The sequence below is a fragment of the Amblyomma maculatum genome, chromosome 1 (genome assembly GCF_055883805.1).
Source record: "Amblyomma maculatum isolate TAMU_Amacu chromosome 1, ASM5588380v1, whole genome shotgun sequence".
NCBI lineage: Eukaryota > Metazoa > Arthropoda > Arachnida > Ixodida > Ixodidae > Amblyomma > Amblyomma maculatum.
In genome coordinates, this window is record NC_139344.1 from 100020525 (window position 1) to 100039069 (window position 18545).

General features: G+C 48.8%; 1 protein-coding gene across 1 annotated transcript; it reads right to left on the reverse strand.

The window, feature by feature from the left end:
- Window positions 1-428: 428 nt before the first annotated feature.
- On the reverse strand, window positions 429-17463 carry LOC146203307 (uncharacterized). The gene is made up of 3 exons (XM_084602997.1): window positions 17114-17463; window positions 3268-3473; window positions 429-835 (listed from the first exon to the last, which is right to left on the reverse strand). Exons 1-3 carry the CDS (start codon window positions 17461-17463, stop codon window positions 429-431), a joined length of 963 nt encoding a protein of 320 aa, XP_084459123.1.
- Between the last annotated feature and the right edge of the window lie 1082 nt (window positions 17464-18545).

An 18545-nucleotide genomic window follows, 5' to 3' on the forward strand; every position in this document is an offset into this window, starting at 1 on the left:
GTGTATATATTGAAAAATAGTAACTCAAACTGAATTACTTTGCTGAGGTTTAGCAATCCAGAAAAAAATCCTCGGCGCTAACGAGAACTCAAAACAAAGGGTCATTCTTGACATTCTCTGCCCTCTGTAGCGCCGCCATTTCCCTGCTGGTTTATTTCTGGTGGCATGCAAAAATGTGCCACCCTCTCCTAGTACTCAAGTATCCTTCATAAGTTTTTATAAAGACAGTTATATTTAAACCTAGAGCCAGAACGGCATCAATGAAAACCATATTCAATTATTCAATTTTCGGTAAACGAGTACTCCAGTGGCATAGCTCATTCTTCCATTCAAACAAAGTACACTGGCTGTAGGATGCAGGCTTTAAGCGTAAATAAACGTCCTGGGGCATTGCAAATGGGCTCCCAATCGGTAACTTACCATTTGTTCTAGCCTACATGGTGGGCACCTCCGTATCCACCTCCTCCATATCCACCACCGCCGTATCCTCCGCCATCGCTGCCAAGTCCCTCTCCGAATCCTCCTCCAAGTCCTTCGATGCCTCCACCCTTGATAATGATAACTTTGGCCGCGCCTCCAGAGGCTCCACCGCCGTAGCCGCTGCCTCCGAAACTGCCCATGCCACTGCTGTATCCTGCATATCCCCCACCTCCGTATCCTCCACCAGCGTGTCCGCCCAAGCCACCGCCATAACACCCGAGACCCCCACCAGACGTTTTGGTAACAGTGCGCACCAGGTATGTGGATGTGAGCCCACCACCACTACCTCCCCCTACGTAGCCGCCACATCCGTAGCTACCACCTCCGTCGCTGCCGCCTCCATAGCCACCGCCACCTAGACCATCATGACCACCGATGTCACCAACTAGACCATCGAGGCTTCCACCTACATATCCACCGCCGCCGTATCCACATCCACCAAACCCACCGTCACCTCCACTCCAGGATAAGCACCTCCATTGACCAGGATGAGACCGGAAAGCAGGGCCTGAACAAGTTCAGTCAGTTCAGTCGTTCAGTCGTGTCCGACTCTTCGTGACCCTATGGACCATGTCACGCCACGCTTTCCGGTCTCTCACTATCTTTCTAACATCACATAACTTCATCTGAAGTGCCTCAAGGATGCCATCTAACCATCGCGTTCGCTGCCTACCCCTTCTCCGGCGACCCTCAACCTTTCCCAACATCAAATCTTTCTCCAGCGACTCCTCTCTTCTCATCAGATGACCAAAGTAGCTGAGCTTTAAATTTATAATTTGACCCTCCAATGAGCAGTCAGGGTTTATGGTCGACGATACAGACTGATTTGATCTTCTGGCAGCCCAAGGAACTCTCAAGAGTCTTCGCCAGCACCACAATTCAAACGCGTCAATTCTTCGGCGGTCAGCCTTTTTCACAGTCCAACTCTCGCATCCATACATCACAACTGGAAAGACGATAGCACGAGTTATACGGATCTTGGTTGGCAGATTAATGTCTCTGCTCTTTACTAGGCGGTCAAGGCTAACCATTGCTCTCTTTCCCAGAAGCAGGCGTCTCCTAATTTCATGGCTGCAGTCTCCTTCCGAGGTAATCTTGAAGCCCAAGAAGAGAAAATCTGTCACAGCTTCCACTTCTTGTCCATTGATGCTCCAGGACTTGATAGGGCAAGACGCCATGATCTTTGTCTTTTTAATGTTCAGTTTAAGCCCAAACTTCTCACTCTCTTCTTGTACGCGCATCAGAAGTCTCTTGAGTTCCACTTCACTTTGTGCCAATAAAGTGGTATCATCCGCATATCTAAGGATGTTGATACGTTTTCCAGCAATCTTCACTCCAGCTGAAGACTCGTCCAGACCGGCCTTCCTCATGATGCACTCCGCATATAGGTTAAATAGGCAGGGCGACAGTATGCAGCCTTGCATCACTCCTTTCTCAATCGGAAACCAATCAGTAAGACCATGCCCAGTTCTGACTGTGGCCTCTTGTCCTTAATACAGGTTCCTGAGGAGACAGATGAGGTGAATTGGAACTCCCATCTCTTGGAGAGCTCGCCACAATCTGTTGTGATCTACGCAGTCAAACGCTTTCGCATAATCAATAAAGCAGAAGTAGATGGGTTTCTGGAACTCTATTGCTTTTTCCATGATCCAGCGAATGTTGGCAATTTGGTCTCTAGTTCCTCTGCCCTTGCGAAGCCCAGCTTGCACGTCCGGAAGCTCCCCATCCACATACTGCTGCAGCCTACCTTAGAGGATTTTCAACATCACCTTGCTAGCATGCGAAATAAGTGCGATCGTGCGGTAGTTGGAAGAATCTTTGGCACTGCCTTTCTTTGGAATGGGGATGTAAACTGACCTCCTCCAATCCTGTGGCCACTGCAGGGTTGTCCAAATCTTCTGACATAATGTATGCAGAATGTTAACAACGTCAAGGTTGAGGTTTTGAAGCAACGCAGCTGGAATGCCATCAATTCCGCTAGCTTTGTTCTTAGCAAGGCTGGCTAAGGCCCATTCAACTTCCCTCTTCAGGATGCCCGGCTCGAGATCAGTAATCACAACCGTCATATGTTGGGTTTGCACATTCGGGTCCTTCTTGCACAGTTCTGTGTATTCCTGCCACCTCTTCTTTACCTCTGAGGCTTCAGTGAGGTCCTTGCCTTGTTTGTCCTTTATCACGCCCAGCTTAGCACAGAAGCTTCCTTTGATATCTTTGATTGTCTTATACAGAGCTCTTGTGTTCCTTCATTGACTGTTGTCCTCATCTGCTTGGCACTGTATGTTCAGGAAGGCATTCTTATCTCTCCTTGCTATTTTCTGAAAATCCGCATTGAGAACCTTGTATACCTTTCTCTTTCCCCCATAACTTTTGTCATCCTCCTTTCCTCAGCTATTTGCAAAGCCTCTTCAGATAACCAGGTTGCTTTCTTGCATTTCTTTTGCTTTGGAACTACCCTAGTAGCAACTTCTTGTATTATATCACGAACATCAGTCCACATCTCTTCGGGCTCTCTGTCTTCTAGATCTAATTCTTGAAATCGATTCCTCACTTCCACACCATATTCTAATGGAATTTGATCCAGATCATACCTGAAAGGCCTTCTAGTTTTCTGCGTTTTCCTCAATCGAAGCCTAATTTTGGCAACAAGAAGCTGATGATCGGTGCCACAATCGGCCCCAGGCCTTATTTTTACTGCTTGTATAGCGCTTCTCCATCTCTGCCGGCAAAGAATATAATCGATCTGATTCCTGTACAGACCGTCCGGTGAAGTCCATGTGTAGCTAGCACCTCCGTCGCTGCCGCCGCCATAGCCACCGCCACCTAGACCACCATGACCACCGATGTCACCACCTAGACCATCGAGGCCTCCACCTACATATCCACCGCCGCCGTATCCACCTCCGCTAAACCCACCGTCACCTCCACTAATGAAGCTGGCATTAACAGCATTGACCAGGATGAGACCGGAAAGCAGGGCCTGAACAAAGCCCGCGCTAAAATGATTACGCGAACGTTTTCAAGTGTTTTCTTTTCACCTTCCCTCCAGGTTTCCTTTGAATCAGGCGTTCTGTGCGACATCAAATCTTTATGTGATAGCGTGTAAAGTTCACTTCGTCAAAAAGGAGTCACCGTGACCAGGAGTCGGGCCGAAAAAAAGAGACACATTGAAAATAACTCTGACTGGTCTATAGGGTCATGAATGCCTCGCGCGAGAATTTCGAACACCCCGCATTCAAGAATTTAAAAAAGGTGTTATCACGTCTGTCCTTAAGGCGAAGCTGAAGCGTCCTCATAATTTTACGTTTTAAAATACCCTTGAAGACATCTGAGCATGCCTCCAACTCAGCTTGCTACGAGGCGAGATGATCCGTAGGAACCTGCACCACAGCATTGTGTCGTAGTTAATCGAGCCGAATTCATTTGTCTTTCGTTCGAGAGTGCCGAGACGGTTAGAGATGCTTGTTAATTTATTTATAATAGTTTATAAGCCCCTTTCAATTCAATAAGGCACGTAGAAGACGAGAATGTTAGCCATTCTTTCTTGATGGCGGCTCCCATGACTCCTAAAGATGCAGGAAAGTGCACCAGCGTGCTGAACACATGGTTCTTGTCCTGCGAGTAACAGACCAGCTTACCGCTGATGCCTTCGGAGTCCATCAACCGTCTGTCATCCATTTCTTTTAAATAGTTCTTGGGATCCGGTTGCCCTCTTAAGAGATCCTTTGATGGTTTTGTTTTGTTTAGTTTGGTTGGCAGGGTTTAACGTCCCAAAACGACTCAAGCTATGTAAAACGCCGTAGAGCACTGCACTGATATCGTGCACTGATATCGCACAACAATGATTGCCTAGCTTTTTGCCTCTATCAAAGAGCGGCAGCCATGGCTGGATTTGATCCCGGAATATTGGGTACAGTAGTCAAGCGCCTTAAAGGTCCACTGAAAGGGGTCACCAACAACGCCATAACACTGTTAGTTATTGAACCACCCATCATTCTCCCGCAAAAATTTTCGATCTAGCTTCTGCAACACGAGATATCGGCGACTAAAAATGACCCTTCCAATTTTCCCTCTGAACTCGTACGCCGAAGGGAGCCATAAAAAAATAAAGAATACAAGCAAGTGCAAAGCTCTGCCCAGACATACGTCGCTTCGACGAACTTCCGGTTGCTGTGCGCTCGCTCGCTGGCGTACTCGCGTCAACCCGTCCTCACTCGCACACGCCTAAGTTCGCCAGTTCGCGTGCGACGGCCGCGAACCCGTGGTTACCCTATGTTACACGGCGGACCGAACCATGGTTACACCACGTACCGCGGTTATCGCAAACCGAGCTTGACGACCTCGGTTTGCGTCGTTAACCGAGGTTATGACGGAGCAGAACGTCACAAAATGCGCGGCCTTAGCTATGAAAGTAGACGAGTTTGCAACGCTTGCAGCACGGGATTCCTCCAGCAGGCTGAGGTACGTTACACAATTACCGCTGGGGTGGGGCGCGCGAGCGCGGCGAACGACGGCGCCGTGAGTGACAGTCCCCTGCCATAGTTAAATAATTATAGGAATAACTCTGCCGACGCATAGCTAGTACGAGCAGATCGGATCAGCCGAAATGCACCAGTGGCAGTTGGCTTGAGCAGAAACTAGCTTGTATCACGGCTATCGCTCTTACCAGCAATTTGCGGCTGGTCAGCGATCCCCACGAGGGCTTCATACTTGATATTCGGCTCAGTATTCCATACGCCAACGAATTTTAGCACGCTTTATTTTGGACATCGGTGCTAACGATCCGCCGTGTAGTTCGCGAACGGTATGCGGGAGGAGGGGCCACAGCGGCGGTGTTTACGGCGGTCGAGGAGGTGCTGCCATCGTGCGGTGCTTGACCGTGCTCTTGACGCCTCGTCGGACGACACTCCGGTATTCCTGAAACTACGTTATATAAATAAGATATTTGTAAATGCAGCTTCGTTCTGCCGATCCCTGCGTCGCTGCGGTTGTTGTACTTAATGGGCAATGGCCACCTAACCGATAAGGGCGGCGAGCTGTGTAACAGCCCACACAGAGTTCGAGCAGCGCACGAGCAGACGACTTTCGCAGCTACCGGAAGTGTGTCCGTGACGTCATGGCTGCAGTGGCCGCAGCGAATGGCAGCTTCTAGCAAGCCTTGCCAGTCAACTTACTCGTGACGTCACGGGTCAAGGAAATAGTTCCATGCGACACCGCCAAGCGACATTCTCTCTACCCGCGAATTTCAAAAAACGCTGTTTTTAAAAATTAATAATAAATCGCTGGCTTTGTTCCAACGAGTTATACTTTGCGTTAATGCTCAAAAGGATGTATTCTACACACTCAACACGTTTGTCAGTGCCTTCTTGGGGGCCGTTTCCGTGGACCTTTAACCATTCAGTCACCGGGGTGGGGCGAAATATCTCTCTAAAGCCGTTTAATTATTCCGTTTGTTTCTATTATTATGTGCAGCTGGGCTATCAAATGGGTTTGTTCAGGAGCCAACGCCGTGTGTGTGAAATGTGAATGTGTAAGGTTTGCCCAGGGTTAGACGTAGCACCGCCACAGCACTGCAGAAGCAGCGAAGCATCAAAACACAGCCACAGCACTGCTGGACATGAGAGCACTAATAAAGAGCGGATATAAAGATTCTGGAGAAAACATAACAGGTCATGCTCTGCAAGAGCAAGGTCTGAATGCATTTTCGAGCTGTTTACCGCTCTAATGACTGCTTGGCTATTGTTCAAATAATTGCAAATGCCGTCTGTTGGCCATTGCAAACACCCTCTTCTGTTCACTCGTTGAAAGACCCGCGAAGATTTCATGCGCGAGCACGAGGTAGTTTTCCACATTCTCAACGAGTCTCCGCCCTTCTTCAATGCTGCTGCTATCGCTGTTGCTAACGGAACTTACGAAGATTGTCACGCGTGATCACCGCCGAACAATTTCATAGTTATTTTTTTTCTCATCAAGGCCTCATATCACGGGATCTCACCTTTAGAAGATAATACCTTTATTATTACACCATTTCTCCTAAACCTCTGGCCCCCCTCCCTTTATTCCCCTGACTGCCCACATTGCGGTGAGCGGGCAACGCTCTACCACATGGTTTGGGCGTGCCAAGTTACCCCTTCTCTAAGCCCTCTCCTCACCCCTGCATGGAAGATTGGGAGGCCGCCCTACAGGACCCCTGCCCGGAGCGCTAGCAATGGCTGGCTCGCCGCGCTGTTACTGCAGCCACGGCCAACGGGACCCTGAACTGAGGGTCCCCCCCCCCCCCCCCCCCCGCGATGACTAAATAAATAAAGATGTTTTGTCCTCCTCCTCACCTTTATCTCCCTCACTACCACACTGAAATTAGGTTAACCTCTATGCTTCTAGTAACGCGACGCCTTAGGGGCTAGGAGGCTTTGGACTTATTTACCACGAGAAAATCTTGTTTTCGGATCCTCTCCAAAGAAGTCTTCTTTCCAGGATTTTTTTGTTTTGCGTCTTCTTTACTGCAGGAAGAATACAGGCACATAGCTGATATTGCTCTTCACGGCCAGTACTGCTAGCGCATTACTAAAGGCAGGCAGTTGCGCACACGGGCAGCGTCGAAGAGGAGAGTGCAATCTATACTGCTCCCCACTCCGATAATGCGCTTAATTCAACCTTTACATAAGACCGTAGTTTCTTTTGCGACATACAACAAGATGTGCGAATGCCCTTTTGTGCTATTTGGTACAGCGCTTTGGTGGAATTTGTGTCTCACCGCGCATGGACAGAAATAAGTGTGTATATTTATGATGGCGCATTTTGAGCACGTATAGTTTTCTCACCAGAGTAGCAGCGCGGTGAAGTGTATCCCACGGCGAGAATAGTTGCAAGAAGAAAACCTTTGATAAATTATTATCATGCATGTTATCATGTAAGATTGAAAACTTGAAATTGCAGAGATACTTAAAAAAAAAATCCACATTATAGTTTACCATTTGTTTCCAGCCCTTGTGGCTTGCTGGATAAAAAGTAAAGCAACCGGGCCTTGCACAGGAATACAGCTGATTGGCTGTGAATATATATATATATATATATATATATATATATATATATATATATATATATATATATATATATATATATATATATACATCCATCCTCAGCTCTAACTGAGGATGGCGACATTACCCTAGAGGCAAGGAACAATAATTTCAGAGATATCATTACTGAGTGCGCGGTAGAAGTAGGCGGTATGATAGTTAGAGAGGATACCGGTAAGCTGTCTAAGGAGACGAAAGATTTGATTAAAAAACGTCAGAGTATGAAAGCTTCCAATCCAACAGACCAGATCGAATTGGCCGAGATATCAAAGCTAATCAATAAACGCAAGGTGGCCGATATAAAGAAGTATAACATGGAGAAAATTGAGCATGCTGTAAAGAACGGGGGAAGCCTTAAAGCGGGAAAGAAGAAATTGGGCATAGGCAAAAACCAGATAAGGAACAAGGCGGGCAACGTAATCACTAATATGGACAAGATAGTCAAAGTAGCCGAGGAGTTCTATACAGATCTCTACTGTAGTAAAAGTAGTCAGGACCGTAATGAGATTGGCGGTAGGGAAAAACAGTCAGACGTTCCACCAGTGACGAAGGACGAGGTCAAGAAAGCACTAGAAACTATGAAAAGGGGGAAATCAGCTGGAGAGGATCAGATAACTACAGATTTGCTCAAGGACAGGGGGGATATCGTGCTAGAAAAACTGGCCACCCTGTATACGCAGTGCCTGGTGTCATCGACGGTACCGGAACCATGGAAAAATGCAAACATTATCCTCATTCACAAGAAAGGGGACTCTAAGGACCTTAAAAATTACAGACCAATCAGCTTACTGTCTGTTACGTATAAGGTATTTACTAAGGTAATCGCTAATATAATCAGGACAACCTTAGGCTGCAATCAAGCAAAGGATCAAGCAGGGTTTCGGAAACGGTACTCTACTATCGATCATATCCATACCATCAATCAGGTGAAAGAAAAATGCTCGGAATATAACCAGCCCTTATATATAGCATTCATTGATTACGAAAAAGCATTTGACTCAGTTGAAACCTCGGCGGTGATGCAGGCATTGCGAAATCAGGGGGTAGACGAGCCGTACGTGAAAGTGCTGGAAGATATATATAGTGGCTGCACAGCAACCATAGTTCTGCATAAAGAAAGTAACAAAATTCCCATAAAGAAAGAAGTTAGGCAAGGAGACACAATCTCCCCAGTACTATTCACAGCTTGCTTAGAGGAGGTATTCAGAGACTTGGAATGGGAGCAGTTAGGGATAAGGGTAGATGGAGAATACCTCAGTAATCTGCGATTTGCTGATGACATTGCCTTGCTAAGCAACTCGGGGGATGAGCTGCAAATACTGATTGATGACCTAGACAGAAAAAGTAGAAAGGTAGGCTGGAAAATCAATATGCAGAAGACTAAGGTAATGTTCAACAGCCTCGGGAAGGAACAGCAGTTTACATTAGGTAGCGAAATACTGGAAGTAGTAGGCGAATATGTCTACTTAGGACAGGTAGTAAGCGCAGATCCGGACCATGAAAAGGAAGTAACAAGAATAAGATTGGGATGGTGCGCATTTGGCAAGCGCTCGCAGATTATGACTAGCAGCTTACCGGTATCGCTCAAGAGGAAAGTATACAACAGTTGCATCTTGCCTGTACTCACTTATGGGGCTGAAACGTGGAGGCTAACCAAGAGAGTTCTACTTAAGTTCAGGACAACCCAGAGGGCTATGGAACGAAAAATGGTAGGGGTAACATTAATAGATAGAAAGCGTGCAGAATGGGTCGGAGAAATAACTCAAGTTACCGACATTCTAGTGGAAATTAAGAAGAAGAAATGGACATGGGCAGGACATGTAGTGCGAAGAGAGGATAACCGATGGTCGCTGAGGGTAACAAACTGGATTCCAAGGGAAGGAAAGCGTAGCAGGGGGCGGCAGAAAGTTAGGTGGGCGGATGAGGTTAAGAAGTTCGCACGGGTCAAGTGGATGCAGCTAGTACAGAACCGGGTTAAGTGGAGAAATATGGGAGAGGCCTTCGCCCTGCAGTGGGTATAATCAGGCTGATGATATATATATATATATATATATATATATATATATATATATATATATATATATATATATATATATATATATATATATATATATATATATATATATATATATATGTTCTTGCAAGCACCAACCGTGGCTCAGCTTCGTCGTCTCGCACTCTGTTTTTTCCATCGTCGTCCTCTTCCGTGGCATATACGTAACATTACCCCGCCGCGAAAAGCACACGACCGGGGAACTACATCTGGAGTGGTAAGGCTTCATGCGAGCGACATGAACGATTTCGCAACGTGGCATATCGAACTGTCGGCGTGGGTGCACAGGGGTGACCTCGTATGTCACAGAAGTGATAGAAGTGGATGGTAGGGGCCTGTGTACCCCGGCAAGAGCTTCTCACAGAGCCCAACTCTACGGGCGGAAGTCCAGAGCAAGACCAGACAGTCCGGAGAGTAGTGGACATCGCGATGTCGAGAATCATGACGCAGTTTTTGGGAGTTCTGGGAAGAAGCCAGTCGACGGCGAGCAACAACACGGGCGGCGTCAGCTCGGGATATGGCGTCACGAACATAGGAACCTGCATCAGCGGTGTGAGGCCGTACGCTGTCAAACGGAAGAGATGGGTCACGGTCGAACAGAAGATAAAAGGGCGAGTAGCCCATTGTATCATGACGGGAAGAATTATACGCAAACGTAACAAACGGTGAAGTATTATCCCAGTCACGGTGATCAGCCGATACATACATTGACAGCATTTCCGTGAGTGTTCGATTGAGGAGTTCGGTGAGGCCATTCATTTGTGGATGGTAAGCGGTGGTGAAGTAGTGCTTAATGGAGCAGTATCGGAGAATTTTTTCGACTACTCGAGCAAGAAAGCAACGGCCGGGGTCATTGAGCAACTGGCGTGGAGCACCGTGGAGAAGGATAACGTCGTGGAGGAGAAACTCCGCCACGTCAGTAGCATAGCTGGGGGGTATCGCTCGTGTAATGGCATAGCGCGTAGTGTAGTCCGTAGCCACCGCAATCCATTTATTCCCCGAAGCAGAGGGAAAGGCCCGAGGAGATCAAGGCCGACTCGGTAAAATTGATCTATAGGGATGTCCATCGGCTATACGGATCCAGCAGGCATAATCGAGGGCGTCTTCCGTCGCTGACACCTGTCACAAGAAGCCACGTAACGACGAACAAAGCGGTAGAGGCCTTGCCAAAGGAAGCGCCGGCGGACGCTGTCGTACGTACGAGATACGCCAAGATGAACCGCAGTGGACTCGTCATGCCGCTGCTGAAGAACGGTAGCACGCAGGTGGTCGGGGGCTACGAGCAGAAGCTCAGCGCCATCTGTTCGCCGGGTGATCAGTGCTGAGGCGGCTTATAAGGCCGCAAAGCTTGGGATATAAGCGCTGCTCATGACGAATGTTTAAAAAGTCAGATATGGACAGCACACAGGTGTCATCGTCACACTCGCTTTCAGGCGGCGGATCTACCGGGTTGCGGGACAGGCAATCGGCATCAGTGTGTAGCCGGCCGGACTTGTGAACGACAGAAAAAGTATTTCTGAAGACGCAGCGCCAAACGCCCAAGACGACCAGTAGGGTCTTTCAGCTTAGAAAGCCAACATAAGGCGTGGTGGTCTGTGATGACGGAAAACGGGCGGCCAAACAAGTAAGGGCGAAATTTTGTAATGGCCCACACGAGGGCTAAACACTCACTTTCTGTGATCGAATAATTCCGCTCAGCTGCTGAAAGGAGGCGACTGGCATAAGCAATGACGCGAGTGCGGCCCGTCTGCTGTTGGGCGAGAATGGCGCCAATACCGTGGCCACCGGAGTCGGTGCGTACCTCCGTTCGTGCTGAGGGGTTGAAGTGGGCCAGGACTGGCGGGTTAGGGAGGGCTGCGATGAGCGCAGAGAAGGCTTGAGATTGTTCTTGGCCCCAGCAAAATGGAACGTCGTTCTTCAGAAGCAGTGTGACTGGACGAGCCGTGTCCGCAAAGTTGGGGACAAACCGCCGAAAATACGAATAAAGGCCAAGAAAACTACGAACGTCACTGGTACAGCGGGGTGTAGAAAATGTACTTATAGCACGAATTTGTCGGGGTCGGGTTGAACGCCGCGGGCGTCGACAAGGTGTCCGAGCACTTTGAGTTCACGTCGGCCGAAGCTACACTTCTTTGAATTCAGCTGAAGTCCAGCTCTTCGGAAGACTCCAAGAATGGCATCAAGGCGCTGAAGATAGTTCTCGAAGGTCGAAGAAAAGACAATGATGTCATCGAGATAACATAAGCACGACGTCCATTTGAAACCACGTAAAAGAGAGTCCATCATACGCTCGAATGTAGCGGGCGCATTACACAGGCCAAAAGGCATCACCTTGAATTGGTACAGGCCATCGGGTGTGACGAAGGAGGTTTTATCTCGGTCCCATTCGTCGACCGCGATCTGCCAATAACCGGAACGAAGATCCATCGAAGAGAAATAACTGGCATCATGCAAGCAGTCGAGGGCATCATCTATCCAGGGAAGTGGGTAAACGTCCTTCTTTGTAACTTTGTTGAGGTGTCGGTAATCAATGCAGAACCTCCAGGTATTGTCCTTTTTAGCAAGCACGACAGGGGACGCCCAGGGGCTGCTCGAAGGCTCTATAATGTTTCTTGCCAACATCTTGTCCACTTCATCTTGTATGACGCGACGTTCAGAAATGGCGACTCGGTAAGGTCTCTGTGAATTGGGATGGCGTCTCCAGAATCGATGCGATGAGTAACGAGGGTCGTTTGTCTCAAGGGTCGGTTACCAAAGTCAAAAATGTCACTGTACGAAGTCAGAAGGCGCGTAAATGCTTGAAAACGATCAGGACACAAGTCAGGAGCTACCATTCCTGATATGCGGGCCTCCGTAGGCGGGGACTGTGCAGGTCGTGTGGATACTTCAGCAGGAGTGTCAGGTAAAAGTGCAGACACATTAAAATCAGACAGTGGGGTTAGTTCGGCGAGACAATTGCCCTCAGGAAGAACTTGTACAGAAAAGCTGAAGTTCAGGATGGGAATATAAGTGTGGTTATTCGCTACGTGGACGATATTGTGCGGGAGAGCTATGCTACGCGGCAGAGTCACGTCGGTTACGGGGGAAACCACGTAGTCGCCATCCGGAATGGAGGGAAAAGGCGACATGAGCACATACCCAGCGGCTTCAGGTGGCAGACGAGTAAATGCAGCGGAGCGAAGACGGAGCGTTGAAGTTTCATGAGCGAGTTCGTGAGGACAGAGCGGCAGTTCTAGATAAGCAGTACAGAAGAACAGTCAATAAGAGCGGAGTGGGCAGTTAAAAAGTCGAGGCCTAATATAACATCTTGAGGGCAACTGGTGAGGACTGTAAATAACCCGGGGATGTCGCGGCCGGCAATGCTAATTCGTGCAGTACACATACCAATAACAGTAGCTGCGTTGCCATCCGCAACACGGATGGTAGATGAGGTAGCGGGTGTGAGGCCTTTCTTGAGGCGTCGGCGGAGCGATGAACTGAGGAGAGAAATGTGGGCGCCAGTGTGAACAAGTGCCGAAATTGGGACTCCATCCACAAGAATATCAATGAGGTTACGTCTAGGTGCGTGGGTTAGTACCGAATCGGCAGTCCGGGTCGGTAATGCAGCGTCACACCGGGGCGCTGCATTCGCTAGTTTCCCGAGTAGGTGCCGGCGTATGATGGGGTGAGCTGCGACGAGGTACTGGTGAACGGGACCGACGAGCGCGGGGAGATGGAGACTGGATCGACGAACAGTTGCGACAGTTTCGGTACGAGGCTCATCCGGTTGAGGAGGAAAGTATCCAGGGCCATCATAGGCGGGGCGCTGCTCGGCTGGTTGGGCAACAAAACGTCGAGGTCCATAATAATACCGACGGTCAGCGTTGTAATAGGAGCAAGAGGTGGGGAAGTTACGGCTACGTCAATAACGCGAAATGTGGCCGGCGCGACATCAAATAAAACAGATTGGCCTGTCGTCTGAGGTGCGCCACTCTGCAGGATTGGGACCAACGTAGCGACGTGGGGAGGTTGGGCTGGTGGTTGCAGCAGCCACTAAAGGAACAGGATGCGATGGTGTCGGGGGCGGCGCGGGGCTGGAAGAGAGGCCGACGTTTGCAAGTTCCTGACGGACAACGGCTTGTATCATGGCCACGGTGTCGGGCAGTAGAGACGGGAGTGGTGCGGGAGTTAGGGCCTCGAGTTCTTTCCGGACGATCCGAGTGACGGTCGTGGGATGGGAGGGCTGATGCAAAGGAGCCAGGTCATCGCAGGATGAAGTAGCCGGCGTGTTTGGAAGACGGTCAAAGCGATGCACGAGACGTCTGTGTTTGGCCTGCTCGAATTTTCTGCAGACTTGATGCACTGAGTCGACAGGGGAGCAGTCCGTGCAGTACAGGATGTGGAACGCATCATCCGCGATACCCTTGGGGATATGCCCTACCTTGTCAATTTCCGGCATGGAGCTGCTGACCTTGTGACACAACGCAAGCATGTCCTGAATGTAGGCAAGGTAGGAGGACTCCGTGGGGGATTGGACACGAGAAGAGAGTTCCATTTTGGCAGCCAGAGCCCGCCCAATGGGCTTCCCGAATAAGTCCTGAAACGTTTGCTTGCAGATGTCCCAAGTAACGAGCTCTTGTTCGTGATTTTGGAACCATGTTCGAGCTGTTCCCACCAAATAGAAGATGATGTTAGCGAGCATGATGGTTGCGTCCCAGTGGTTGTTCCTGCTGCAGCGCTCATACTCATTTAGCCAGTCGTCCACGTCTGGGTGGTCGTCACCATTAAAGATAGGAGGGTGGCGAACTTCCATGAGTACTACTAGCTGAGGCGATGTTCCCGTGGTGGTAGGGGCTGTCTCGGAGGTCATTGTGGCTGTTTTTGACGTCGTTGTGACGCCAGGTAGGTGACGGCCGCTGCGCAAATCCAGCTTTTGGCAGTGTAAGTGGGTTAATCTGTGCGAACGGGGATCTTGATTCACCTCCACCAAGATAATACGTGGCAGAAGGCTAGTTCAGGGAAAACTACCACAGCTGTCGTCGTCCTCTTCCGTGGCATAGACGTAACAATACATATATATATATATATATATATATGTGTGTGTGTGTGTGTGTGTGTGCGTGCGTGCGTGCGTGTGTGTGCGTGCGTGTGTGCGTGCGTGCGCGCGTGTGTGTGTGTGTGTGTGTGTGTGTGTGTGTGTGTGTGTGTGTGTGTGTGTGTGTGTGTGTGTGTGTGTGTGTGTGTGTGTGTGTGTGTGTGTGTGTGTGTGTGTGTGTGTGTGTGTGTGTGTGTGTGTGTGTGTGTGTGTGTGTGTGTGTGTGTGTGTGTGTGTGTGTGTGTGTGTGTGTGTGTGTGTGTGTGTGTGTGTGTGTGTGTGTGTGTGTGTGTGTGTGTGTGTGTGTGTGTGTGTGTGTGTGTGTGTGTGTGTGTGTGTGTGTGTGTGTGTGTGTGTGTGTGTGTGTGTGTGTGTAGCAACGCTCTTGGAGATACTTCGACCACGCAGCTAGCACTGCGACAGTCAGGCTGTCAAACGAGTCAGCTATATCTAAAGTACAGGCGGGAGGCTAGTCAAGTGGAAGCGAATGTTTCATCAGAGCATTGTGGTGCGCCATACTTAAGCCCTTCCTCCCCAGTCACACTGCGCAAGACGATCAGGTTAGTCAAAGTGAGACCAGCGGCACTAGAATACAACCAATATGTTTAAGCATAGAATTCAAGCTCAGGACTATCTCTGAACACAACGCTCTTAAGGCGAGTGTAAAGGGTACGCTGTCAATCTGCCCCTTCAGCTGACAGAGTGAAAACCTAATGTGATCGATGGCCTGCGGCGAAGCAATTATGTCTAGAATTCAAGAAATGTCTCTACGTGTCCCATATTCTGTGCGATGTTCGTTCACGTTAAAACCATAAGTAGTCCAAATTTCTGAAGGCATTCCCTACGACGTCTCTCATATCTTGTGTCGCGTTGGGAAGTAAACCTACAAACAAACAAACGTGTCTAACAAATAGACAATATTTTTCGCGCGAAGTAAATTTCGTAAGAAGAAATATGCTGCATGCTTTATTGCCAAGTAAGCATGACTATTGATGCTAGGCTTCCCTCCAAACCGTGTTCGTGATAGCCTTCGATTATGCCATAAACTAATCGACTGAACAATGAAAGGGCTTTTTTTATTACAGCAGAGCGCAGTTTTAGATAGAAAAAATTCGGTAGGACTCATATATGCGCATTGCCCCCATCTTGAGCTAAGGAGGTATTACATATAGCCCACAAGCTGCTTAAAACAATATTACAGGTAATTGTTGAGCTAGTTGGTCTCTATACATGATGCAGCATCGCCCTTTTCTGTGTGCACATGTATGCGTTTTTCTTCACTGCATCAATGTTTGTTCTGCTGCTTTTTCATCATGGCTGCTTTGTAACGTTAAGCAACAAATTCTAGAAGAATAGAACAAACATGTGCTGCTGCAAAACAATTCTGTGAATTGCTGAAGTGCAAATGCAAAATGAATCAGACGATTGCGTGAAAATTAGAGACGGAAATGACAGCACCAAATCATGAAATCTGAGTCGGAAGGCGGCACGGTGATACTTTATAATGACTTCCTTCCGGCGTAGCAGTGTACATTATATGGCGATCAGTTTAGGAGGACCACTTTAAGATATCACCGCAGCCTTATTGCTTCTTATCACTGTGATGATACTCCAGCTGTGCGCCGGAACATATTAATATAGTCAGGGAGGTTATGCATGCGGCTGCAACCATTAGTGCTACGCATTCATAATGCGTTTATACAGCGCTTGCGTTCTCATTGGTTTATGTTCCCGTCCGTTTGTTGATTTCGCGCTTCACCTCACCCATTCTCTTGTTTTCATGGTGCCAGTATCTCCTCTGCAGAGAAGCAGAAAACAAAACTAACGCCTGAACCGTTTTCGGATGGCACAAACACCGTACGTGGCAGCTTGGCTTCGCAGACAGGTCCTGCGAGGAGGCCCTGCACTCGCCGAGACCGGGTGCTGTTTTGGTTCCTTTGATGATGCTTCTCTGCTACTCTTGCGTGCCGCTTTGTGTCTTCCTACCGGTGCGTTCTTTCAAAGGGAGAGGCGCATGTTCTGTGCTCCTCTCACATACATATGTCCTTGCTGTCTATATGAAGGGTTCCTGGCCGTATAAAGGCGCCTAGAGGTTCGACCGCCAGGCATAAGGCACCTTGTCTCAAAGCAGGATGCAGCCAGGAGCAGTGTGAAGTCCACGATGAGTACGGAGCTAAATGCCAGACGGGGAACCACGAGCGCCTTGAGCTCGAGTGGCTTCTTCTCGTCGTGCTAGGCTGCCGAGGACTCGAAGCCGGAGTGTTTCGCATGGGGCTTGATACGCTTTATCATACGAAAAATAGAAACAGTAATTGGGCACATGAAGGAGGAGATTACCATGTCATGTGCTCCTCCTCTCACACACATATGTCCTTGCTGTCTAGATGAGGGGCTTTCTGGGGGGGGGGGGGGGGCACCTCGTGCTCTTACCTCGTCCGCGCCGTTACTAACTCGTCCGGTGGAGGTGGATTGGGCGGAGGCTTCGGCGGATACGGCGGCCGCTTGGGAGGATATGTAACGGCTACGGAGGTGGGGTACATGGTCGATACAGCGGTGCAAGATTCGGCGGCGGCGGGTATGGCGGTGGTTTGGCAGGTTTCGGCAGGGGTGGATACGGCAGTGGAGCCGGTGGTGGGGCCGTAAACGTGATCATCATCAAAAGTGGAAGTGGTGGAGGCCTTGGAGGAGAATTTGGAGGAGGACTTGGTGGCCACGGAGGTCTCGTTAGAGGCAGCTACGGCGGTGGAGCATACGGTGGCGGATACGGCGGCGGCCACCATGGCGGTTGGCACTAAGTGGTAAGCTGCCGCTTGCGAGCCTGTTCGCATTGCTTCAAAGAGAAGCTTTCGTTCTGGCAGCATATATTCGAAGCTACATCCGCTCGGTGAAAATTACCGACCAGCAGGTTTGGTCTTCCGCACTGTACTATTGGAAACAGATGGCGAGGAATGTGTAGCTGTCTGTAAGTGTCTTAGAGAATATCAATGGAAAGTATTCTAACGACTACTAAACATTGGAAAAATAGTTCTGTTCTCGGCGTTAGTAATAATTTTATATGTGTACATATATACGTAACGATACAGTGTGACTGTTGTGTATCATTAGCTGCTTTATAATTCTTTCGCTAATAATGCTCTGGAAGTTAGCTGTTATGGTCTTCATAGTAGAAGGAGATGCATTGATCTTCATGACCTAAAATTGCATAGGTGTCTAGTCTTCCAAGCCCAGTCATATGAATTCTTTCTGGTCGCATTTTACAGCTCTGGACTTCAAGAAAAGATGCACCATTCACCCTGGTCATATCGTTCCCCACCTGACTGCGGCACCGGTGGCCATTTCGGAGAAGGTCGAGTAGGCTACACCTCAAAAGTCACTGCGAAAGTGAAGCTCTCATCACGTTGTTTTTGTTAGTCGTTAATTTTGTACCATCCTAGTCATCATCACTGGGTTTCACTGCCTACATGAAATACACAGCTCCTGAATGAAAAAGTTATGAGACCTTTTGTAATTTCCCCACCCAAAAGATAACACCTTAAGCTGCTGAATGTCATGGTGCTGCATGGATAGAGACATGTGATCGATATCAGTGAGTAATTTTCAACCAATTCTTGCACTCACGTCGCAGCTAGAAATCATAAGCTTTCAGTCTAGCGGAAGCTATGGGGATCGAATCCCGGCCTCGGCGGCCGCTTTTCCATGGAAGCGAAAAACAAGGCACCCATGTGCTGTGCGATGTCAGTGCACGTTAAAGAACCCCAAGTGGTCAATATTTCCGGAGATGCATCCACCACGGCGCAGCTCATAGCCTGAGTCGCTTCAGGGCGTTAAACCCCATAAACCATAAACCATAGCTCAAGCTATG